Here is a 27,488-nt window from a genome sequence, read left to right on the forward strand (position 1 = left end):
AATTATCAGGGATGTTCTTAAATATTTGAATTTGAATGAAATAATAAATACAAATCTTTTTCATACGAATTCTTATATTTATGTACATAATATTAGGTGGTTTAAAAAGTATCTGCCATTTTTTGTAAACTGTTGGCGTCAGTACCCATATATTTGGGAACACTAATTCGATTATATCAAACAAACACTTGTTTGAAAGGTTGTTGAAAGGTACTGTTGGAGTCAGTACCCATATATTTGGGAACATAATCTGATTATACCAAACAAACACTTGTTTGAAAGGTGATATCATTAGTTTATTGTGATGGCAGTTTATTAATCCATCGTTTGTGTGAAAAATTATTTTGATTTCACAATAATTGAAATATCGGAATATATATTCTATGTGATAATAATTAAAATAATTACAACAATAATACTATATATATTGGATAGGTGTCATATACAAGGTGAGATGAAAAAACTGCAACCAACTTCAGACTGCTGTCATTTCTAAACCGCTCGTCCCACAGCTGTCAGATTTATTCTAGTGACAGCTCATTATATTGTTTACAAGCGCACAAAAGCATTTTGGTGGGAATTTTTCAAAAAAAAAGTTATTTGTGATGGAATTCAAGCGTGATAGTGTGATTGCTTTGCATTTGGCTGGAAAACCACAAGTGGCTATCGTTAGAGCCCTCCAGCATTTAGAAGTGAATAAATGTTTTGTGTCTCGTACCATCGCTCGTTACCATGATACTGGTAGCGTAGCCCGACGTCAAGGAAGTGGACGAAAAAAAACAGCAACATCGGCAGAAATGGTTCGAAAAGTGAAAAAGCGAATTGAACGAAATCCGCGTCGCAGTGGACGAAAAATGGCTCGTGAGCTGAACATATCGCAATATGCCATTCGGCAAATATTGAAAAATGAGCTTGGACTAAAGCCATTCAAGTTCCAAAAAGTGCAAGATCTTACTGATGCGCAAAAAAAAGTTAGACTCGAAAAAGCTAAAGAGTTGTTTCGCTTGGCCGAAAGTGGTGAACTGCCGAATTTGGTTTTCTCCGATGAGAAACCATTCGTTATCCAGCAGTTTGTAAACAAACAAAATGATCGTGTTTACTTGCCAGAGAGGTCAGCTGAAAATTTGCAACTTCGGTTGGCCATCACAACTCAAAAGCCGGCCATGGTGATGGTGTGGGCCGCCATAACAGCCGATGGTCGCTCGCCGCTCGTATTCATCGACCGTGGTGTCAAATTAAATGCGCAAATCTATCGCGAAAATATTTTGGAGGGAGTTCTGAAGCCCTGGGCACGCAAACATTTCGGCCGCAGACCTTGGACATTCCAACAGGACTCAGCACCATCGCACTCAGCACGCGCCATCCAAGAATGGTTAAGAAATGAGGTTCCTCGCTTCATTTCCACCGCACAATGGCCACCAAAATCTCCGGATGCCAATCCGTTGGACTATTGTGCCTGGGGTATTTTGGAAAGCAAGGTTGGAACTAAAAAATACCAAAGTGTCGATCATCTCAAGCAAGCGCTTCGCCGAGAATGGGACAAAATACCGCAGAGCCACTTTCGGGCCAAAGGTGGCCAATTCGAACAAATCTAAACCGATTCTCAAATTTGATGTTATTTCCGACATTTTTTGCTTTCATTCAATAAAATTTAAAAAAAATGAAAAAATTATGGCATTTTACTTTGTTGCAGTTTTTTCATCTCACCTTGTAGATATAAAGTATATCGAAAATTATTGTAAAAATCATATATCTTCTCAACATACCTGATATTTTTTGATACTATCCAATTGTTCTAATGTTGGTTCCACAATTTGTGCAATTTGCTGCGGTTGCGCATTGTTTCCCATGCGTCGATCGGGCAATTGTGGCGGCGCTGGTGAACGATGATTAACCAAGCGACCATCTTTTTCGACACGCAAATGATCGCGTGGAGGTGGCACTGGTTTTACGGAACCATTTAACTATAGTAAAATATTTAAAATATATTTTAAAATAATTTTCATTTATGATATACACAAAAAAAAAGGATAATTGAAAGCAATATAATTTTCACAAATTATTTACAAGGATTTGTGTATAGTTTAGCGTATTTGTGTTTTACAGTGTAATATATGAAATAAATGATTATGTTTAAGTTACATATAGATAGTTTCAAGCCAATTGTTAGTAATAGTTTTTATTATTTACAACAGTTAGAATAAATTTTATTAGTAATTTTTCTTTTAAGTTCACAAAAACATCTCTCATATCTCAAAAATATGAATACAAAAATTCTTAGGCGGTCGATGAGAAAAGATACTGTGCTTTAATTTTGTTGAAAAAAAAATAAATAAATTTAAAATAATTTGTATTTAAAATGAAACTGCAAAACTTCAAAATTATAAAACGCAACCACAAAACTTAATAAAATTAAATACTTTAATGTGGTAAAATTCCTTTTACTCCCCAACCTCACTAGTTTGGTCATATAATTTTTCAATTTAGTGCTTGTGTGAAGCCTTTATGTAAAGAATGCCATTTACTTTATTGAATTTTGCTGCACTGCCTGAACCTCAACCTGTGCCTGAGTCTGATCCTGTACCAGACTCGATAAATGCGCCGTTGTAAATCTTGGTTTGTTTTCATTGAGAATGCGTGGCTTTTCTCACTTGAATGCGTCCGAAATGAAATTTTTTAAATGGTTTCCATTGGATTGCAATTCACAACTCTGCGCTTATAGATTATTCATTGATTGGCTGCAATTTGTTTTCAATTTGTATGCAGAGCAACCTTTCAGATAAGATTGAATGGCAAGGCAAGTACTTGTAAGTTCACTTACAGTTTTTAATTTAATGAAAATATTTACAAAAGCAAAATTTAATGGACTTTTCAAGCATTTCGGACATTTAAGTTTATTAAAAATCACTGCTCTTTTCACACAACAAACTATTTTTTTTGCGATTTTTAAAAAAAAGAATTAATAATTTATGTATTTTCGTTTTGCAACGTTAAAAAGCATATAAAACCCATACAAAAAAAATTATATAAAAAAACGAGTATATAAAAAAATTTAAACTGCCGGGATAGATTAATCTTTTCACATATTCACAGCAAGCGGATTTCAATTCAATTATTTGTGTATAAAATTAAATAAAATTTAAGATTGTTATCCTTATGGATAGGGTAGGCTTTGCTGAAATGGGAGCCTAGTACAGTAAAACCCACTTAAGCTCAAATATTGGCCCTTAATAGATACGTAGTACAATGAACCACTGATACTCTATCACTGCAAGCAATATAAGTAGTGTCAAAGTGATGACCCAGTTAATTAGAAGTTTTAATTTTAAAAATTAAAATGTCTTTAAAACCTTTTAGTGCTTAAAAATCTAAAGTTAAATATCATCAAGAGGGGCTTAAAAAATGGAGTGCAAACACTGCTAAGATATATTGTTAAAGATATTCTTTAATGACATTTTGGGCATCACTTTCAGTTTATCAAGTAAAACAGAGAAAAGTGTGTAGTCTCTCTTAGTTTGTCAGAAAATATAAATGGAAGACTTTGATCACCTTTAATTTATCGGGAAAGATAGAGAGGAGAGTGTGACTCTTTGCAGTTTATCAAAAAATATAGAGAAAAGTGTGATCGCTTTTAGTTTTTCAAAAAAGAGAGAGAGATGCATCTTATCTCCTTATCGAGAAAAGTAGAGAGAAGATTCCTTCCCCCTTGTAGTCCCTTTCGGTTTATCAGAAAAGTAAGAGAGAAGAATGCGATCACTTTCAGTTGATCAGAAAAGCTACAGAATAAAGTGCAATCCCTTTTAGGCATTTAGAAATAGGATAAAGAGAAGATGTAATTTCTTATGAAGGAAAGTAGAGAGAAGATCTTTTTCTCCTTGTAATCCCTTTTATTTTCTTAGAAAAGTTTTAGAGAAGACTGATTTCTTTAAATTAATAGCTTTAGTTTTTTGTTATGATAAAAAGGAGAATAAAAACGCATTTTAGCAGCTATATATATATGTATCTTGAAATCGTACATTGATTGTAAGATTTCAAGAGTATATTAAACAAAACCTATCATTAAATAATCAAGCGAATTTTGTCTTTAACCCAATTGAAACCTTTATCAAATTCATTAAAGAACAGAATGGTTTTTCAAATATCGAAGAGGGATAAAAGTCCTTATGTATATCCTATCACAATGGTATTGGAATAACTTACAAGACAATTCAGGCAAAGATAGTAAAAAATCTTTCGAAAGGTAGAACAAAAGACAGTTTGAAAGATTTTTGCTTTTCTGACACAAAAGTCTTTTAGTTAAAATTATAACTATTATCATTTATTATTATTATCATTTATTACATATCATTTGTATTATCATTTGTAATTCGTGGTAAGAAACTGTTTAGTGCTATTGCTTCCGTGTTGAAATCGAAAACAGTTGTTAATCTTTTTTTTTCGTCTTTTAAAAGACATAAAAAAGCTTTTAAGACAACTGCCGAAATATAAAACATCTTTCGAAGAACGAAAAAGGACCCAAGTCGTTGTCTATTTCGGCTAATCCTTCACTTCAGTGAGGACACTTGTTACATGGTGAGATATCCTAATGTCCCACATTATACTATATATAGGTCATTAATTTAACACATAAGACTTAAAAATGTTTTTTTAAATAGAAATTTAAACTTATAAATTTCAGTTAAATATTTAATTTTATTTTAATTTTTATAAAAAACTATTTGAATTTTTTTTCTGGAGAATTTCTTTGGTACTCTAAAAATGCAAATAATCATTTATCAGAATTTAATAAAAATATTTATGGCAGTAACAAGAAATTAATTTATATAGGTTATATATAATTATATTATATATATTATATATTTATATATTATATAAATCTGTCTAGATTTATATTTTCACAATCAAGAATTAATAGAATCTAGATTTCTCTATTATATGCGTTTTATAGAAATCCTTTATCTCAAGATACTAATGTAGAGATTTAATATTTATAGATACTTCAGTAAATTTATTCAGTAAGAAAAATATTTAATATTCTATCACTAGGGATAATTGGCGTAACTGCTTATCTCAGTAATTGTGATATATATTAAAAAATTATTTGAATTTTATATTTAATAATTCATAAAATGCTCAGGTTTCTTCTGCTATTGTCGTTGTCATTGTCATTGTCATTGTCCTATTAAAACAATCTTAAATATTTCCTTCTTCAGCACCTACTCTTTTGAGTCAACTCCGGCGATTACGTTGAAATGTGCGGATTTCGCTCAACGTTCTCAACAATTCGTTCGTGACGCACTTAAATGTAATTAAAAGTAATTAAATTCCTTTTTGAAAAGTGCATTTGTGACTTTCAAATTTATGCTGATGAAAGTATTAAGGACTTATGAGCAAAACTTTCTTTACTTTTACTTACGTTTTTCAACGCACAGTTTTCATTTTTATTTTTTTTTTTCGTCTTATTTTTACTTTTATTTGAAATGACGTGACAATGAAAATTAATTTTCTCTTTTACTAACAAATAAAATAGAAAGACGATGAAATTATAAAAAATAGTTGGCAAAATATAAGAAAATGACGATGATGATGAAAAGCTAAGCCAACGAGAAAGGAAATTTGCAAAGGAAAAAAATTAATAAAAATTTGCATATTAAATTTTAACACAACAAAAAAAAAGTATATAAAATCTTTCTTTTGCATATCCGAAAAAAGTACAACAGCGTAGCTTTTTAATGCTCAATTAAAATTCCATGTTAATCCATATGCTGCAGCATATGGACTTCGTCTTGTGGCGTTGTAAAATGCCAAAAATGGGTCAACTCTCTGGTGTGCCCGCTGCAGTTACATAGTCGCTTATACAGTCAGTTGCATACTAAACAGCGCGTAAGCGTTATCACGGACGGTAGGAAGTCTTGCTGTTACCCATGGAGCTGCACAGATCTTACATATACGTATGTGAATAAATGCTGTTGCATTCGAAATATCCACGAATTATTGCAACATGCAATCTACAGCATACCAACTTCCTAACATGTGTGCCACATTTTATTTAAGTGCCAATTTCGCTTGTTGCAATTTAATTTTTAATTTCGTTGGCTTACCAAACTGACTTGCCCAACACTACTTACTGCTTTTCCCCCTTATAAGCAAACTTCCTGTCTACCGTATATTGCCTGCCTGCTGACTGCCTATCTGTTATAAATAAGCCACGGTATAAGCAATAAACAGTTCAACAACATATATTTAGTTGAGAGAAAAAAAAAACTGATTTGTTTAAAAAAAAAACCCAATTCTAAATATTTGTTGTTGCTTTGTAGAATGTGACTCACTTAAATCTATCCATACCCATCTACCCATACTTATCTACATCTACAATTTAACAGGATTTATGTGGCATAGGCAACTGTTATGCATGCATACATACTCTACACTGTGAAAAATGTACTGAAATTCTAGTATTTACACATATGTGTACAATATTTAGTTACGAGTATTTAGTTTTCTACTCGCTGAAATTATTATGATTTTAATTTCCGGTTTTTGGGAAATAATTTTCTATTCATGTTGCATTTCTCTTAATTATTTTCACAGGAAAAGTAGCAAAATTTATAATTAAATTTTAAAAATATGCATTTCTCAATTGAGTATCTTCAGTTCAAATGTGTTAAATGCACTTGCATATGTGGAGCAAACAATTTATCTAATAAGATTTACGAGTTAACTACTTAAGAAGTTGTTGCTTGGAAAAGTATAGAAAGTTGTTGGGGATTTATTTAACTACGATATTTTAATATGAAGAGAGTTTCTGTGCATGAACACCTCTACGTACTCTACTGTGTAGGTAAAGATTTTCAAAAGCGTTTAAATAGCATAAATAAAAGCAGGTGCAATAAAAAAGTGCTTCAACAAATCACTAAGGCATAAGTGCAGCATGGAATGCAGCTAAAGAAAACTGTTTTCTATGTATCTTCTGTTTTTTTAGTGATAATTTCCCACTATTGCTATAGATAAATCTCTTTATGTTATAGCTTTTTAAATAATTGAAAATATTTTGCAAACAGTCTTACGATATCTTGTATCTTAGATAATGATTATTTACAATAAAATGTTAACACTTTCAATCCGAAACGTAATCAATAAATTTCAAGGGGTATAAAAATATATGTATGAAATTTAAACAGTAATAAAATAATATGAGTCTGTGTGTGAAGTAAATATACGTAACCCGAACTAATATTATTAGTACGAAAGATAATATAGTATATTTAATTGATTTTAACGTCAATTATGACAGCAATGACTATTTTACTTAATAGAAACTATTGTAGTTAATAGAGAGGTTTCGAACAGTAGTGAATTGAAACAACACATTTTTTATTTATTTTTAACCAAACAGCTGTTTCGAGTTTTGCCTAATACCCATCACCAAAATATTTTCCGTTAAGAATTTCAAGGAATTTAGTTAGTCATAAGACCTTTCGACTTAGTATTGTCATACTATTTTGTTTAATAAAATTATTGTACTTAATAGAGAGGTTTCGAACAGTAGTAAATTGTAACAACACATTCTTTATTTATTTTTAATTAATTGCAATTTTGGCCAACCATATAGCTGTTTCGAGTATTGCCTAATACCCATCACCAAAATATTTTCCGTTAAGAATTTCAAAGAATTTAGACAGTAATAAGACCTCTCGGCTTAGTATTGTCATATTATTTTGTTTAATAGAATTATTGTACTTAATAGAGAGGTTTCGAACAGTAGTGAATTGAAACAACACATTTTTTATTTATTTTTAGTTAATTGCAATTTTGGCCAACCATACAGCTGTTTCGAGTATTGCCGAATACCCATCACAGAAATATTTTCCGTTAAGAATTTCAAGGAATTTAGATAATCATAAGACCTCTCGACTTAGTATTGCGATACTATTTTGCTTAATAGAATTATTGTACTTAATAGAGAGGTTTCGAACAGTAGTGAATTGAAACAACACATTCTTTATTTATTTTTAATTAATTGCAATTTTGGCCAACCATACAGCTGTTTCGAGTATTGCTGAATACCCATCACAAAAATATTTTCCGTTAAGAAAACTTTAATAAGACTTTAATAAGATCTCTCGACTTAGTATTGTCATTCTAGGTCATATTAACCTCGGATAATGTGGTCTCAATTTTTTTTCTATTTCAGATATGTTTCTAAGTCTCCGTGTATAAATAAATTTGTGCTTAAGATATATATACATATATCAAAAAGGAACTAAATATTCGAATTTTTTTCCTTAACTTAATATTTTTGACTTACAATATTTTAAAATAATTTAATATTTTACTGAATTTCTGCAAAACATGTTTCTTGAGTGTAAGAACAAAGCCCGAAATAAATGTCACATGCATACAATAAAAATATGAAGCACTTTTTCACAGCTCAGTACACTCAATTCACTGCACTCCCCTTAAGTTCCACAGCACATATAAAATTTTACTTCCTCATATACAGTAAAAGCAAAGTGTATCTAACTTCACAGTAAGATACCCGTACTTTGGAAAAACCTTAAAAGCATAAATCATGAAGTAAAAAATTTACGCACGTAACGACACAAGTTAAATGTTTGAAGTAAATCAACGCCAGATGTCGCTAATGTACAATTTAAGTAGTTACATGCATTAACAACATTGGAGTTTTTGTTTTCCTTTCTTATTTTTATTATGTTATACATTATTTATATGTATAAATATATATATAAATATATATATATAATATAAAGCAAGTATCTTTCTTTGTTAACTTCGTACAAATGCTAGTAAATGCATTTTAATGCAATCAAATGAAATGTAATGCATCAGGTTTTGTTCGACAGAAGAAAGCAAATGTTTCTGCATTCGAACTGAAAGAAAAGCAAATATCTCAGTGACATAAATGGCATGATTTGTGTAACTGAATGATATAATATTTTATAAATTACCATAAAATGGCGATGAAGTAATAATATAAATTTTATTATAAGTGCATGTCTTCATTTCGTAGCTCAACGTCTTGCATACACCTCAGAAGGCAATTACGTGTTTGCTTTGTGTGTTGCAATTGTCACAGGATATAAAAAAATGATAGGAATTGTCAACTGCACTTATATAAAACGGATGACGCCCATAAATATTGTAAACGGATTCACATTAGAAGAAATAAACAAATGAAAGACGGGCGGACAGCCACTACTTAACAGAAGCACAGAAGTAATGATGTGGCTTGATTGAAAAGAAATCCCCTATGTCAGAAGTATACTGAATTCTTTCGATTTAGATAAAAAAATGTCGAGATATAAATAAAATTGAAAAAAAAAAACAAACAATTGCTATAGTAAATCTTTCGATTAAGATAAAAAACTGTCGAGATATAAATAAAATTGAAAAAAAAAACAAACAATTGCTATAGTAAATATAGATATTTGTTTCTTAAGCTATAAAAAAGAAAGATGATATAATTAAATTTGGCAAAGCACGAGTTCAATCTTTGTGACTTAGAGCCTCAAAAACTTATTTACGAATAATTAAATAAAACAAATAAAAAATATTACCAATAATTAGTACTTGATAATGCTCAGTCAAAAACACAATTAATATATAATAAAAATGTTGTTGTTGTAATTCAGTACTATTCAAAACAGCCTTCTAAAACAATGGTTTCTATTAAGAAAATGCTATCTTTAGAGATAATTAACTTTGAAAAATCTAATTATATTAATTATAATTAAGGATATTATGCTTAATTAACTGTTTTATTTAAAGACAATTAATTGAAATTTTTTAGTGAACCTTATAATATAAAGATTTAAACACTTGTCAATATATATCCACTCCCTAACATCATCGGGTATATGGACAATAAACTGCTCTACCCCCAATAGCAACAAACAAAGAGTCGGATTACATATACATTTTACAAAATATGAAGATGGTTTTAACATGTATTTAATAGATAAAACGAAAAAGACACCTTAAACGGTATACAATAAGGAAAAAACCGAAACGATGGAATCTGAAAATTTTAATAATAAAAAAGTTATTCAAATGAAGTACTAAAATAATAGCTGTGCTATTATTTGACATATCTCAAAATATGTCATTTATCGCACAACAAAAAGACACTATGACTTTTATGTCGGGATTGACACTTGCATACTAAAACCTTATAAAGCACATTTAACAGGGGATGGTTCATTATCCCATAAGGTTTTTTCACTCTAGACACACATTTTGGAGATGATTGTCACATATATCACATACTAGGACTAGTTGCATTTATAAATCATTTTTAAGAAATACCATTACTCCATGGGTCTCATTTATTATGAAACATAACATACGTTAAAGGCGCCACTGCCACATTTATACCCTATGAATCAATCTTATTTGTTACTCTATGGTCTCTATTACGAAAAGTAATTATTTAGGTTACACGTTTAGTGGACCATCACCTCATATGTAAAGACTTACTGCACATACAAAGACTCATAACTTGTAAATATCATATTTAAGGAGAACCATTACTCCATGGGGTTCCCTTATTAAGAAATATTACATAGAACATATGTTTAGAGGGCAATCACTCTATGTCCGCCAATGTAGATTGGCTACTGATACAATACTGATAAGTTATATCATAAATCATTTTTAAAGGGGTCATCACCGTATCGGTTTTCCTCATTAATAAATATTATTTCAGACTATGTTTCTAAAAATATTATTGGTAATTAACACTTATTAATTTTTAGTTCAATCTCTATTACTACTTTGAAAGAGCCACCATCATATATGTTTTGTTTCCTTGTTAAGAAATATTAGATAGAACATATGTTTAGAGTGCTATTAGTCTATGTCACCCAATGAAGAGTGGCTATTGATACTCGTTTAATGTTCATAAAATATATCATAAATCAATTTTAAGGAGATCAACACCGCATCGGTTTTCCTCATAAATAAATATTACTACAGATTATGTTTTCAAAATAATACTACTATTACTAGTAATTAATCTTTATTGATTTCTAGTATAATCCCTATTACTATGTTAAGGGAGCCACCATTTTATATGTCTCGAATAAAATGAGCGTTTTTGTTGCATTATAATATTAATTTATATAATTTATAAAGAATAGAATCCTTATATAGAGTTAAATATGTTTAAAAAATGGAAATAAAAATTAATTTAAGAAACAATCTTTTTTAAAAACTAATGATAAGTACTACAGTATATGATATACGCAAAGATTGAGGATTGGAGAATTGAGAATTGTGATACTATATTGTTCCGGAATGACAGTGGGCGATATGTATGCGTGAAATCTTCCCTGTTGTGTCTTGTTTAAGAGTATTTTAGCTCTTATAATTGCATTTTAAAAATGATCAATAAATCTAGTTGTAATCACATAGTAACTTGTATAATTAATTATGTTGAAGCTAGTTGAGTCAGTGCACCTGAGCACTTTTACTCTCTATTAACTGCGAGGTTCTTCAAAACCCCTTTTTGCGCCTTGACTAGATTATTGTTTATCTCTTCATTAGACTAAGCAATAATTGACCTCAGATCAAATCGGAATGTTTAGTCTTTAAATAAATTTAGTTTATGATTTAATATAAAAAATAAATGAACATATTATTTTACCGTTTAGTTTAAATTCTAACAAACTTAACATCTCAAGTAACCTCAAATGATCATTTTAACATCTTTTGTCACCTGAAACTTGTAACACAATCACATCAGAGCACAACTTTCGTGTTAGGCAAAAGTTCAACTCGCCTGTGCTCGTAGGCGTATGAGTGACAACAATTTCGGTTAAAACTTCAAATATCAAACTTCAAACAGCAACGAAAATGTGCTGTATCAACATGTGTGTAGGGTGCACTTACAGACATTTAAATGACATTTAAAATGTTCTCACACTTCGTAAAGTGACAAGCAACGGAAAATAAGAAAAATTAAATTTTCCATAAGATGTCGACGCTGCTGTTGCTACATGCCCAGCTCAACATGCCCTCCTCAAAGGAACTCATACAAAGCCGATGATAGACTTCATAAAATTTCGTTTTGTAATTAAAATTTTCTTCCGAGTTCTCATGTTAGCACAGCGGCATTGCCTTTCAGCTAACAGAACCAAGTTTCGTGGAATATGTCAAAAGTTTCTGTGATAACAGAGCGTGTATGCGTGTATGTATATGCAAATATGCGAGTAAATTAGTAGGCGTGTCAGTATGTAAGCTAGAGTGTAAATGGATATAGAAGGATGTAAGAGTGCATGCGTATATGCAATTTTATATATACATGATTGTGATTCATTTAATTAAATACTGCATTTAGTTGTGATGCACTGATGCGGCGATATGTAATATGTGATGGGAGGTAGACGAAGGAAAACTTTACAATATTCTTAGAATGCATTTTGAAACATTCGATTTGAAGAAAAAAAAAAAAAGAAATGTAAAACTAATAGAATAAAAATAGTTTCTTCATTTTGGAATTGGAATTTTACTTCATACACACACAGTAGCCAAGAGAAATACATGGAAAGCTAGTTAAGTTGTAGGAAAATTTTGTTGGGTTAAAAACTTTTAAGTGGAAGATATTGTTGAAAATTGTACGACATTTATAAAGGACAATTCTACAAGCTATTACCCAGAAAACGAACCAAACTAATCGAAATGAAAATTTACAAATTGAACTAATTAAAGTGAAATAATAGTAAAATAGAAATAAAATTTAACTAATAAGAAATTAAAAATAATTTCTCACATAAATAAAAAAAATATACAGCTATAGTTACTTTTTAAGCAAGAATTTCTAGAAGTTATTGAAGAGTCACACTTCACTGCGGAAATTGTGTAGGTATACCCATCACTTCTTTATTTATTACACTTTATCTTGGTAAGAACGAGCCTTAATTTAGTCTACTTCTTACATTTTCAATATTTAAAATATTGAACTGAGGCACAAGCTACTTAGAATAAGTGAAGTCTTGACCTACTAAAACTTCTGAGATAATTTCATATTAATGTGTTCAACCTTTTCAATTTGTTCCAACTAAATTGGAATGAAGTGACCAGTCATTGATAATAAAATCTCAATTTTGACAAATGGAAAGAATTCTAAAGTTAACATTAACAGCATTACGATGTTAAAAATTCTGCACATAGTTGCCTTAACCTCAATCTAGATTAATAAGAGTTCCATGGTATAAAGCTCTGATATATATAAAGATCTATAAATTCAAATTGATAAATATTATATAAGAGATAAAAATAAAGTGATCTCTTATAACAGTTCCATGGCATGAAGCTCTGATATATATAAAGATCTATAAATTCAAATTAATAAATATTATATAAGAGATAAAGATAAAGTGATCTCTTATAAGATTTCCATGGTATGAAACTCTGATATATATGAAGACCTATATATTCAAATTGTTAAATGTTATATAAGAGATAAAGATAAAAAAAAATCCCTTATATAAGAAATTAAGTTCATTATTTAAAGTGATTACTAACACAACACGACATTAAACGAGAAGGTTATCTAAATTAAATATAATAAAAATATCGGGATATTTTTAGAGAAAACAGGGACTAACAAGCAAAATCTATAATAGTCTCTTTGGCGTAAGTACAATTTACGTAAGAAATATCAAGAATGATAGTAGATCCACAAATTAATTTAAAAAAAAAATTAAATAATAGGAAAGGCTTTAAAGCTATTCGGTACTTCTCATAAACCAAAGAGCAACATCTATAGTAGTCATGGTGGGTAGATCTGGAGTAAGGATAATTTATATCAGAGTGTTTACTATTTTAGAAATCCATATTATAGTTATGTACATCCATAATAAGTAGTTATATAAATAATGTAAAATAATTAAATTATAACCTAGCTAAACCTAGTAGAATGTGATCATACACGAACTCTCAATTGTAACTCTAGGAATGAAACATCAAATAAGATGCTTTCGTTAAACAGGTAAAACTTAAGGACGCCATCTATTCTATTATAAAATAAAAATAATAATAATAAAGTCCTGTTTTAGTAGAACAAATAGTTAACCCGTTCTATTATTAATATAAACTTACAATACATATATTTTTGATATTAACAAGGTAACGATTACAACCTATTCCACATTTGAAATCTGCACGATGATTAAATAAAAAATAATAGCAACTAACATAACTAGTAAAAAAAAAAAAACAAACAAACTTCAAGGAAATCAAAATATCTACAAAAACAAAAATCATAAAAGATATTCTACAAAAGGAAAGGAAGGAAATTTAACAACAAAGAATCTAAAGAAATCAACTTAAAGTAAATTAACGAAAAGAAAACCAACCTCATCATTATTATGTTTGGTCGTCAAAATTTGAGAGGACATTTTAGAAACGTTGTCTCCATCCATAGTAGCTGTTGGAACTTGAGGTTGTGCTTGCTGCCTAACTGCAGTGTTCGCAAATTGCAAACCACATTTTTGCACATCCTCCAAAGAACCACAAGATGAGGTCGACAATGAACTTTTCTGTTTTCCCAACTGTTTTAGTTTTGGTGTTGCTTGTTGTTGTTGTTGTTGTAATGTTGGAGCAAACTGTTCCAAATTAGAGAAGGTAGTTGTTAACAAACCCATTGCAGAGTTAGTACCTGCACCCAAACTAGTTATACCATTAAAATTATCGCTAGCTGAAGGCGTCACATGACTAACTCTATTGGTGGAAGCAAGCGAAGTATTGATATTGCTCAATGCGGTATTTGCCGTTGAGGCAGAGGAATTCGATAATTGCGATGACAGAGACGATAAATGTGGTGGTGGCGGATAACGTGGAGTTGTTTTGATTATTTCAATGAAGCTATCCGGCACATCCACAGGCAATTCACGGTGCTTAACAACGTGTGTTGAAAAATTGCAGCTAATATTTTTATTAGAATTGGAAAATTCACGTAATTCGGTGTATTCTGGTGGTGCTATGCCCACAACATCATCTGCAATTGCAGTTGATGAGCTAGAACTGCGTGTACTATTGAGTGAACCATCGCCACAGGCACGTTGCATAGCGCCAATGCCACCGTTTGTCTGCTTTATGGGCGAGGCTGACGACGTTGTTGTTGTGGTCGAAGTCGACATATTATTGTTGCTATTATTGCTATTATTGTTATTATTTTGCAAATTGTTATATGATATGGAATCAAATGATTCCGAAGATTTTTTGCTTAACGCTTCATCATACGATGAGGAATGCGACGATGAACCCTTACGATATAGGCCATCGGCCATAATTTCTAGTTCATCGCTATGCAAAGGATGTGCTATGCTTCCGCCATTCGGATTATTACTCGTTATGTATTTTAGTTTCTCTAATGAGTTTAATGTGGTTGTTGTTTTTGTAACAGTTGTTGTTGCTGTTGTTGTTATTGTCGCTATGGAGTTTTGGTTTACACTTTGTGTTTGCTGTTTGCCCAACTGTTGTTGTTGTTGTTGTTGCGATTGTATTTGTTGTTGTGTATTATGTGTGCTTGCTGATTTAAATGGTAACTGTTGCTGGTGCTGTATTTGTTGTGGTTGTTGTAGTTGTTGTTGTGATTCCGTTTGCAAGTTATTTTCATAATTTTCGATTTGATCCAATTTATATTGCAGTTGTTCATTGTATAGATTTTGTTGTTGCAATTGTTCATTTGTATCATTAAGAAGACCAATTTCATTTGTTGTTGTTATATGTTTTGGTGTAAGTAATGTTGATGATGGTGATGATGATGATGATAACGATGATGATGTTGGAGATGACGATGACGATGCCGATGCCGAAGACGAAGACGATGTTGAAAACAATTTATTTGTTGTTGTTTTTAAATGTAAATCACATGTTGTTTGTTCGTGTGGATGATGTGTGGGTTGTTGTTGTTGTTGTTGATTATGTTGTGGATCATGTTTAGAATGATATGCATCAATTAATATATTACCATTACCTTTACCTTTACCGTTTTTAGTTTGTGCACATTTTGGATATGTATTGGTGTGTGTGTTTGTGATGAGTTGAGTAGTGCATTTGGACATTGTGTTATTGGTTAATGCATTGGTACTTGGATTGGTTTTGATAATGTGGGATTTAATGTTATCGATTATGATGGTATCATGGGATGATGGTTTTGTTGGTAATGTGTTTGTTTTTGTTTTTGTATTGAAGGTGTGTGTTGTTTTAGTTATGCTAGATTTAACAATATTTACCTGCGGTGGACGGGGTGGTGGATAACGTGGTGGTGTCTTATTACGTGCGATAAAAGTATCTGGACAATCGACAGCCATCTCACGATGTGGACCTATAAATAATTTAAATATAGTAAAATTGCATATTATATTATATTATATAAATATATATATAAATACATAACAAATTGTCTGATAAATCCTTGAGATATTATACTGAAAGAGCTTCTATTAAATCCATGTAAATTTTAAGAAGTAGTTGCCATATCAAATGATATCTGTCAAAATTTCAAGATGTCTACAAGATAACTGATATAGTTACAGTTGTTGTAGTAAGGAGAGTGAAAGTAGTAAACATACAAATCAGAAGGCCTGCTTGCATTTAATTTGATAACTACCACCATACCTTATCACTGTTCTCTCAAAGTTGACACACTGCCACCACATGCCCCACTCTGGATAACTGCAGTCATCCCTGCTTAATGAACAAATGTGTGCAGCGATTGGTTCCTCATGGATATATATAGTTATGCGTTAAACTGGGAACCCACCTTATGGAACATCGCTCCAATAAAAGCAAAGAGGAAGTCTAGGATTAACTAGCGGCAGTGAATGTCGCTCAGGTTAACTTACGTCTGCAATGCCCAACTAATTAATAACGTAAGTAAGATTTAGTGACGCTACTCTTTATATTTTCAAAACTATGGATTCAAAGAAATTTCGTGTGCTGACTGATCATTGCGCGTGGAATTTTATTCACAAAATACATATAAAGTGGATATCAATAGCGATCGGTATATAGTCCCATTGGTGCGCTTGAAGAAGGAAATCGCAAAACAACAGCTTCATCTTATGAACAGAAAAGTTCACTTTTACTAAGACAATGTGCTTTGTCAAAAGTCGTAAGTTACCATAGTTTAATTTACAAATTATACGTGGATTGTCTTTCGCAACAAACATATTTGCTAGATTTGGACCAGGAATTCCTACCTATTTGAAGATCTCAAAAAAAAATATGCTTTATGAAAAAAGACTTGGCTCCGTTGAAAAAATCACCGCCGAAACTTACATAGTTTAAAGGCAAATATTAATTTTTCTAACATATCGAGGCATTAAAGAGTCAGAAAAGCGCTGAAATGATAATATTATGATCTTATATAATCTTGAGGGAGGTTACGTTAATGCATAAAATCCACTTTAGCTAAAACGTTGTTATTTTATTTATTATTCTACAAACTTATCAGTCGATCTGGTTAAAATACTTATATATTAAAAATGCAAGACTTACCATTATCTTGATTGACAGAAAGCATTGTCAACATTTCTTGATCAATCTCTTTAATATCACCAGAATGTTGTCGATAATGTTGACTACTGATGTAGTCGTCCGGTAAACATGGTTTTAAATCGTCACCATCGATCACAACTATACTTGAGCCCGAACGACGGCGTGGCCTAAAACAATAAATAATAATTTAAATTAATAATTTAATTTAAAATTATTTTTTGGAAAATAAATATAATAATTTATTTTAAAATTTTTTTAATTTTACTTAGAGTGCCAATAAAATTTTTGTCTAGAATTGACATTATTAAGAAAATCCTGGTATAATATTTTTCTTTTTTATACAGAAATTATGTAAATAAGAAGTTTTTATAGATATTTATTAAAAAACTCCTTGTAAATAATAAATTAGTAAAAATTTAAACAATTCTGAAATAAAATTGGGTTGATCATTAAAAATATCTAATGATAAAGATAAAGATTAAAGATAACATCTTAAGAAACTTCAAGATATATATTTTCAAAATTCTTTAATATCTGCAACAATGCAGATAATCAGTTATCTCGAGGGTGAATACTAGAGATTTATCAATTCAACGCCTTGTCATTTCACATTTTAATTTTTTTCATAAAAAGACTTTTTGTTATTAGTTTGGATTTACAAATGCTAATGCTTGTTAACTTAAAATCAGTTCCGCTGTAGGTGAAATTTTCCAAATCGCAGTTAAATCAAAAGCAAATATTACCATAGACACACTAATTTGGGTGAGTAAATAATCAACACGTAATTTTGAAATTTCGGTTCATTTGAAAATTGACATGAAGTCTATGCAAACAATACACCCCAGGTATTCACTAGTATCTGTAATCCACTATCGCACAATCGCATGTACCTGTCAATTTCAAGCCTTAGGAAATTTACACAAACCAATTTTTTTTTTAAATCTCAACGGTTCGTACTGAAACTAAAAACACCAAAACTAACATTGAAATTTTCTGAGTAGGTCAATAATGGTTAAATGAAATACTCGGAGTCTTTTAGGATTTTGGTAGAAAATAAAAATATTGAATTACAAATTCTTGAGAAACTTAAGTGATTATATTGTATACTGTCAGTAAGACAATAATAGGAATACCTTGGTTTTTGCGGAAATGTTAAGAAATACACGGAAATGTTTTGAAAGTACATACATAATCGAGTATATAATACATATTATATATGGGTATGTACACAACCTTTAATGCGTATCGGCAATTTGAAAGAAAGCAATTATATGAATGTATGTAGAGTGCCATTATTGTATGATTAATCCTGACAACTAATGCCATTAAAGGCAGAAAATGAAATGAAGGAAACTGAATGTAATAGAAATCATAGATTGTTTAATGTTATATTCGCTAATTGGGTTTAAAAGCAATGACTCAAAGTGGACGTCAAAAAACTTCTTATAATAACAAGTCAGGAGTTCAGCTGTCATACGAAAAAATGTATGTACAGTATCGTGTGGTTTATATATAAGCCTCCATATCACTAAAATGTGTTGAAATATTAGTAGTGGTTTAGAATAATTGATATCAAATTAATCTTAAAACAAAGAAAGAGAGAAAGTTATCTAGAAATGCCAATTATAGTAGTCTAAATATCTTTGATTATTAACAGAGATCAAGAGGGAAGTATATACTAGACACGAGAAAAGCCCTAACTCAAGTGGGCTACTCTATTTACAAATTGTTGTCCTGGAATGCAATTATTTCAGAAAAGGGCTTGTGTCTTCTTCTTCATATTACCAAACTAAAAAAATATGAGGAAAAGCCGTCAGATTATTAATAGGTTCAGGAATGAGGGGGAGGCGCTCTCACTTTCCGGGACACCGGATCGTGGTGAGTATGTAGACATTCGTCTCCACCCTGCCGCACAAAATAAAAGAAATGCAGTGAAGACGGAAATTTTATTTCAGTGATTAATATCCTTAATTTGTGAAGGTTAGTTTACAAAAGTGTTTCCAAAAGTAGCTAGCTCTCATAAATTACAGTGATACTTTTTGAAATAATAGAAGTAATAGTAAGGATAGATTGCTTATATTAAAACGAACACAGTCAAGGACCGTAAACAAAAATGTATTGTTTTCTGTGGTAAAAGTATTTATTAAACAAGTAAGCTTAGAAAAATATTTTCAAGCATAATTTATTATTTAAGAAATAGGCTATTAAAGCACCCCGACCTAAAAAATCTATCGTGCGCCTAAAGGCTTAACTAGGAATATTTCAGACTATTTATAAATCAATTACAAGATTTGTAATTACCTATTTAACTTGGGACTAATATCCCGCTTCCAAGGTAATCGAGTCTACGTCTTGCCACCGCTGGGCAGTTGCATAGAACATGTTCTGATTTTTCCTTCTCCTCATGACAGAGTCGACAGGAGTCACTTTCTACCACACCTATAATCTTCATGTGTCAATTAAGTCTACAACATAATATCAAGCATAATATTATAGATGCTATAGATTATAGATTCTATAGATTCAATAATATTATTGATTCTATTATCCATTTTGATATTAATAATTATGATATACGGCTATTACTAAAATAAATGCCATCAAGTGCCTTGTACACAGATATATTGTTTTATTATTTATACCCTTAATAATTAATTTAGAAAATCTTTCCAAGAATATCTATCTAATAAATATAGACGTTCTGACTAGTTTTTAGGCTCCGTACGGTTGGAACTGCGGCCGCTCGTTCATATACTTCATTTTTCTTTCTACATTAGTTATTACTTTACTAGTAATACAATCTTATTTAAGATAAGAAGGATAATAATGATTTTGAATTCAATTTTAAACATATTTCTAAAAATCCCTAAAACAATCAATTACTTTGGTATTAACTTTATTTAAAATGAAATAGTACAAGTTTAAGTCTTAAGTATATTTTAATAATAACGCTGGTTAGTTCAATATGAGTATTCATGACCAATTTCTTTCAGAGAATACATAAAGGATTACAAATCAAAACTAAAATGCATATTCATTGAATTTCAAACTAATCCAAATACTAAAACTGCAACTGCAACTGCAAGTGCATTTCACTGAATTTTTATGAAATTCCTAAAGTAAATGCAATATTTTTATTACAACTCACAAACAAGTGAAATAGAATTTTTGCATATCCAGCATGAAACTGCAAAAATAATAAAAATTTATTGCAAACTATACGCACAGCTTCGTTCCGCCGCTTATCTGTGAGATATATGTTAAAGCCATTTTCAACTAACTGATATGATGTTGTGGAGTCCTGTGTTTTATTTCTATTTTTTTTTCATTTTTTTAATAAAAACAAAACACATAACTGTTATTTTATACTAAATATTTTTTTTTGTTGTTCATGTTTTTTTTTTCTTTATCACTGCCACTGCGAATCTGTTGAAGTGTACATCGAGTTTGGCAAGCTGTTGCAGTTGTCATTGTATATCTATCAGTTCGCATGTATCTACTGCTGCATTTAGATATGTATATATTCTTGTTTGTGTGCATTTGGATGTAATATATATATATATATAACATTTTTGTATTTGCATTCGTGGATTTGTGGATTTGCTGTGTAGATTTAATCAATCGTTCCGTTTTATGGATTCATGCAGAAGTGACGACTGCTTGATGGCTGTGAAGGTCAATATATTTCGTATGATATTTTGTGTCATGTTGCAACAGAGCAACAATTCAACAATTCGCTAAAACAGCGAATTCTCCTTAATATTTATTAGGACATCACAGATATTTTTACAAGCAAGAGCAAAACTGTTTACTAAGCAAAGTGCAAAACACAGTTTATGCATCTCACAAAGAATGCACCAAATGAAGCGAAAATTGAGTTTAATTTAAAAAAACATGTTTTCAATGGGTAACGAGAGTATACTTCGTTTTTATAGATACAATCTTTTAGTTGTGTCTTACAAATACTATTTAATATTGGAATACTGTTTATTTAAGTTTATGGAGAATTTGTCTACCAAAATACATAAACGTATTTGGTAAACTACATTTGTTCAAATTAAGTTCGTATAATTTTATCATGTGTTACTTTATGACAGAGATAACACAAAGAGAGTCAAGTAATAACTTAAACCCCTACCCCTTCCTTCTCTCCTATCAATCCATTAAAGTGTACCGAATTTTGGTGTCTGTAAATTAGATTGACTTTAATTTGATTTTTTGAAAACAATGAAGGAAAGTTAGCTCAGATATGGCGATAATAAAATAATTTCTGAATAGAGTTAGATCTTGAGTTAGATCTTAGCTCAGATATGGCGGTAAGAATAGTTCAATTGCCTTCACTATTTACAGAGACCAAAACGAAAGTTGAACCTAGACTACGTACTCTTTGGTGCCTAGGTTCAACTTTCGTTTTGGCCTCTGTAAATAGTCGGGACAATTGAAGTATTCTTAAAGCCATATCTGAGCTAAGATCTAACTCAAGATCTAACTCTATTCAGAAACTATTTTTTGTTTTAAAATCTTATCTTTTTATGTAATGTGTTTTATTATTACCAAATTCAAACAAAAATTAGGAATAGACTTAGATTATTATTTAATTCACACAATCGTTATGAGGTCTCACGCTGCTTTAAGTATGTGTTGTTAAGAATCGTTTTTAAAATTAAATATCCGTAATAAAAGCACTAATAAGAAATATTGATAATGATTGTATTTTACTGTATAAAGTTATGAAATACTTTTTTATCAAGAAGTTTAGCACAAAAATCTATATTACGAATGTAAACACCAAGAACCGCAACGTTATACACATTATATATTATTATTGACGGTCAGAAAGGTTTTGCTATACGTTTGATGGAATTGGCAGAGAATCATCTATTATGAACTGTTCCGCTATGACAAAACTCTTAACTCAAAACTGTACTGTCCACTTAAACAATTGGACCGTCTTTGGCCAGCTTTGATCAATAGGAGAGAAATTATGTTCCATCGCCATGCTACACACATCGTCAAAAGCTCCGAGAGATTGGTTGGAAAGTTCTTATGCACCCACCTTATAAGTCCAGACCTGGTACCAAATGATTACCATCTGTTCCTGTACATGGAAAACGATTTTTCTTATGTAAAATTGACTTCAAGAGAGATTTATGAAAATCGACTGTTTCAATTTTTAACCAATAGGGACGAGGAAACGAGGAATACTAGATAACTAATTTGTTACTAATTCTTAAAATATCTTTATAGATATTTAAACCAATTAGACGTATCGAATTCAGAAATTCCCTCCGACAGTGGGTTGGCAAAATGCTACGTATAGTCAACTTATACATTATTAAACGAGGCCTTATGCTCTTATAGAAGATAAAGGAACTAATAACAACATTATCAAACTATTTCTCAAGAAGTTTCCCTAGTATTGCAGTTGATTTCACAACTTTCAGTGGTTAGAAAAGAGCAATTGTTACTGAATCTATGTTTCCAAACTAGATATAGATAAATATCTGTTCTTCAGTTCCAAATAGTGAAATACTTTAGTTAATTATCTTACCTCAATAGATTTTACGAAAAGTAAAAATAATCTAAGTAAAAATCAAATCTCGTAAAGGTTTTCAATATAATTTTCGCTTGAATTGAAACTTATTTACACGTGCAGCAAAACATCGATTTTGTTCAAAAATAATTCAATAATACTTTGCTAACATTTTGCAAAATTTATTTCATTATTTTTGCCATTTTGAAAGTTTTAATATTTTAAGTTCCCCCTTTAGAAATTTCGTTTTGTTTCCTTATGAAATTCTTTTTAATGTGCATTCTTGTGTCGTATTTCACCTGTCAGATGCAGCTAACTGAGATGTTATCTGCATACTGCAGTGCATTGGTAGGAAAGTATATTGTATATTGTATCTTGTATCTTGTGTATCTACTCATATGTGTGAATATTGTTTTTATTGCTCAAAGACAACCGCTCGCTCCCTGCTTCACTGCTTCACTGCCTCTCGGGCTATTTGATTGCTTGCTAGTTTACCATCTTGTTATTGTATTATTTACGTTGCCATTATCCTAATGCAATATGTGCAGTTAGTTCCGTTCATGGTATGAAGAACAGCACAGGTACAGGTACAGGTACAGATACAGATACAGATACAGGTGTATGTGACAACGTGCGGGAGTCGTGTAGCCGCGTAGTCGCGTTGTTGCAGCGTTCAGTCATCTTCATATCTAGACACTGGGTGTGTTACTGATGTGGTTAATATTTTCAAGTATCTTGAGCTTCTTAGTTTCAAAGCTATAAACGCTTGAGGAAGACAAAAGATACAAGAACACATGTGTTGGGGTTTTGAATTTCTTTCTGTTGTTTGTGCAGTTGTTTTTTATTTTTTTGTCTTCCAGTTCAGGAACAAATACAGCAAGTGTGCAAGCATAACTGCATATAGTGCTGCCACCCGTTTTACTCATTCTTTGGAGGTGTGGTGGCTGCTGCTTCTTTTTTACTTAAATTATAAATGAATAAATGAAAATACATTTTGTTTAGGTAAGACGGTAGCTGACAGATACTAACTCTTATGACAAGGCAGGCAAGTTTCCAACTGCAGAAATGGCAAAAAAGTAGAAAAAATGCACAACTCTGAAAAGTGCCAAGATGAACAACAATGCCAGTGCATTTAAGTGCTTAAATATCTGTGATATGCAAGAACAACTGAAAAAGTGTTTTAATTTTCAAAAACAAATGGAAGTGAAATAAAAATACTGATTTGAGTTTCGTTTGAATTCTTCAAGGTTCTTAGAAAATGTTCTGTGAAATAGAATTTTTCTTGATTTAATGTCGTTGGATTTTTATTTCTAAAGGTGGATAAAATACTGCAAAAATAATTATTATTTAAAAGCAAGAATTTGATGCTAAAGAGATTTTTTACTAAACTATTTGAGTATAACGTCAAATTTTAGAGAATATATTTAAGTAATCTAGCATGTCCTCTTTTTTGGAAGACAAAAAAAAATTAAAAATATACACACGGAACTCTTGTTTTTTCCATACAATTAATGGATATATATTGAAGGATCTGTCATATTTGTGAAGAAGCTTATTAAAACAGAGAATCTCCATACTTAATTATTAGATTAAAAATACAACTAATAAATGGTTTATGTAATCTGACATATACTCTTTATTGAAACACGATTAAAAATGAAAAATATACACAGACAACTCATACTTTGTCAAAACAACTATTGGATATATATTGAGAGATCTATCCTATCCAATTTTTGGAGGGCGTAATTTAGACAGAGAATCTCTATACTTAATGATGAGGGTAACAATACAACGAATAAATGGTTTGAGTAATCTGACATATCCTGTTTTTTGGAATACGAAAAAAATAGTGTAATGTATTCGCACAGAATTCTTACTTTATCACTACAACTAATGGATATACATAGAAAACGTAATAAAAACAGTCAGTTTTCGTGTTTAATTCTGCTGTTTTTAATATAACTAATGAACTATTTAGCAAACCAAAGGGATCACATTTTGCGAAAAACAAAAAACATTCACATTGAATTCTAAAGTTATCAGTACAACTTATAGATGTTTTCATCTATAAGCTCTTTAAAGCTTTCTGAACAAAATCTAGAACTGAATCTAGAGAAGAGCTCTTAATCTGCTCTGGTGACAGAAATTCCATATCAAAGAGGTTTCTTCTGTGCGTTATTAAAGCTGGACAGTCACAATAAATGTGCATGGTCGTTTCCTCATCTTCGAAGCATAATCTGCATTCCGAGTTAGCAGATAATTATTGTTTATGAAGTTGATATTTCAGACTATAATGACCTGTAATGAAACCCGTTATCAACCTTAAATCACATTTCGAAAATTTAAGAATGTCTTTGTAGGAATACGGTGTTATCAGTGCTTTGCTTTGTCTGAGTCCTGGAAAGTTTACCCAGTACTCCAGCCGTATTTGATTTTCCCTTTCCTTGATAATCTGTCTTCTACTGGCCCAGTTTATTCCACAAAAGGGTTGAGGGCCTATAAAAGCAGTTTTTAATGCAGTTCTGGCTAGCTCATCAGATTTTTTATTTCCCAAAACTCCCTTGTGGCCCGGAACTTAGTAAAGGCTTATCTTTTTCCGAGCTGCAAGTGATTGCAAGAGCTCGTAACACTCTAGGACCTGTTTTGATTTAAAAATCCAAGAAGAAAGAGCTTTAAGAACAACCTGACTGTCAGAATAAATAACAATTCTTGAGCCAGAAGATTTTTTGATTAAATTGGATCTTACGCATAAGTTAATTGCGTGGATTTCAGCTTGAAAGAGGCTTGGTCATGTGACCATTGCCTCCGAAATTCTGGTGTTGGGTCCATATGCACCAGCACCAGTGCCTTCATCCATCTTTGATTCATCTCTGTATCAAACCAAACTTTTTGGGTTAACCTGTGGGCCTCCGTTCTCCCACGTTGAATGTGATGGTAGGTGTACCTCAAAAAAATCGATTTATACTTTTATTTAATTTACTTTCTAATAGTTTTGGAAAGTCTTTATAACTCAATTACCAAAGTTTGAAAAAAACTAAACATAAATTACACTGAAAAATAGGTAGAGGGGTGTTCCAGGATCGAGATATTCTTCTATCTATTTTATCTACAATCTAATAGTTCTGGAAAATTTCTAAAAGGCAATCTTCATACCTTAATGAAAGACTTATAGATATAAATGAATGTTAACAGTTTTTACAATTCATCCTAAAACCTTTGTAGACAAGAAAGAAAAAATAAAATGTTAAAAATAAAAAACTTAACTAAACTGAAATAAAAAAAAAAACTTCAACTTTGAAGTGTAAAACAAAAAGCAATGATTTTTGAAAATAATTTTTCTGTGCATATCAGAAATAATTTCATCATTATCATTGAGTCACATCCGGACAAACCCTTTTCACTTTACAACAACAAACAGCAACAATTGCCTGACTGCCCCCATGATTGCGACGTGTCCGCTGCCATGGTTCTGCGCAGTGGAACGAACTAAATGTCAGATGCAATGAAATGCAACAAGTGGTGTCACAGTTTGAATATTTCATTGAAATATTAAATAAACCATAAGTCCGAAATAAACGAAATATACGAAAAATGCTAGTACCGAGTACGTACAGGAGTGAATTCATTTGCTGGAATATTTTATTGCAATTCGTACACCGTAGCATTGTGAAGTGTATATACATTTTTTATGAGGAGAGCACACGTAAATCTGAGTAATAAATAAATGCAAGATTCAAGCATAGATACTCGCTACTTAAGGGGAGTGAATGACTGTGACTGACTGTGACTGACTGTAACTGACTGCCTCCATGCCAGCGAGAACATTTGAAGCGTAAAGCACGATAGTACGAGGTATGCAATTGAAGTGCATTTTTCCGTATGCACGTACCACTCATAATATCCAGTAGTGGCATTTCCATTTTCATTTCCCTTAACATTTCTATGTGTCTGCAGTAGATATGTGCATTCGAGTTGAGGAACACAACTCATCTAATTGTGATAATTAGAGTGTGAGTTCTGTTACATTATTTTATTATTACATTATTTAATATGGAGCTTATTAACCAGATTCCAGTAAAAGCCAGTTAAATTTTATTACAGCATAAAAGGGGTTAAGAATGCTTGACTTCTTTATTCACAGACATGTTTTCCTGCATTTCATGGAATAGTTAAGCAATTAAAATAATCATCAACAGTTGTTTGAGGTTTTTTCTTCTTGCAATTGTATTTCACCCTCATTACGTGAGATACAAGTAAAACACCTGTTGTGCGGTTTGGTTTCTGTGTATTAAATAAACATTCTCTAAGTTTCTTTAGTTACTGAGTCACGAAAATGAAAACTACAAAAGGAAACAATTTTTCAATGTAGTATAAATAACTTTACCGAAGATATGTATTTGAAGACAAATAAAATAGTATTACTGAG

At 31.0% G+C, this 27,488-nt stretch overlaps 1 protein-coding gene across 2 annotated transcripts in view; it reads right to left on the minus strand.

The window, feature by feature from the left end:
* LOC119669758 (serine-rich adhesin for platelets-like) overlaps window positions 1–27,488 on the minus strand; it is a gene marked incomplete at its 5' end in the record, with an annotated part of 110,951 nt that overhangs the window by 36,351 nt on the left and 47,112 nt on the right. Inside the window, 4 exon segments of one of the 2 annotated variants that reach the window (XM_038079773.1) lie at window positions 1,767–1,964; window positions 14,379–15,581; window positions 16,260–16,351; window positions 17,527–17,693. In XM_038079773.1, the coding sequence (XP_037935701.1) occupies window positions 1,767–1,964; window positions 14,379–15,581; window positions 16,260–16,351; window positions 17,527–17,693 (1,660 nt within the window). 2 annotated transcript variants of the gene reach the window in all.

This window comes from Teleopsis dalmanni, chromosome 1, assembly GCF_002237135.1.
Source record: "Teleopsis dalmanni isolate 2A chromosome 1, ASM223713v2, whole genome shotgun sequence".
Classification (NCBI taxonomy): domain Eukaryota; kingdom Metazoa; phylum Arthropoda; class Insecta; order Diptera; family Diopsidae; genus Teleopsis; species Teleopsis dalmanni.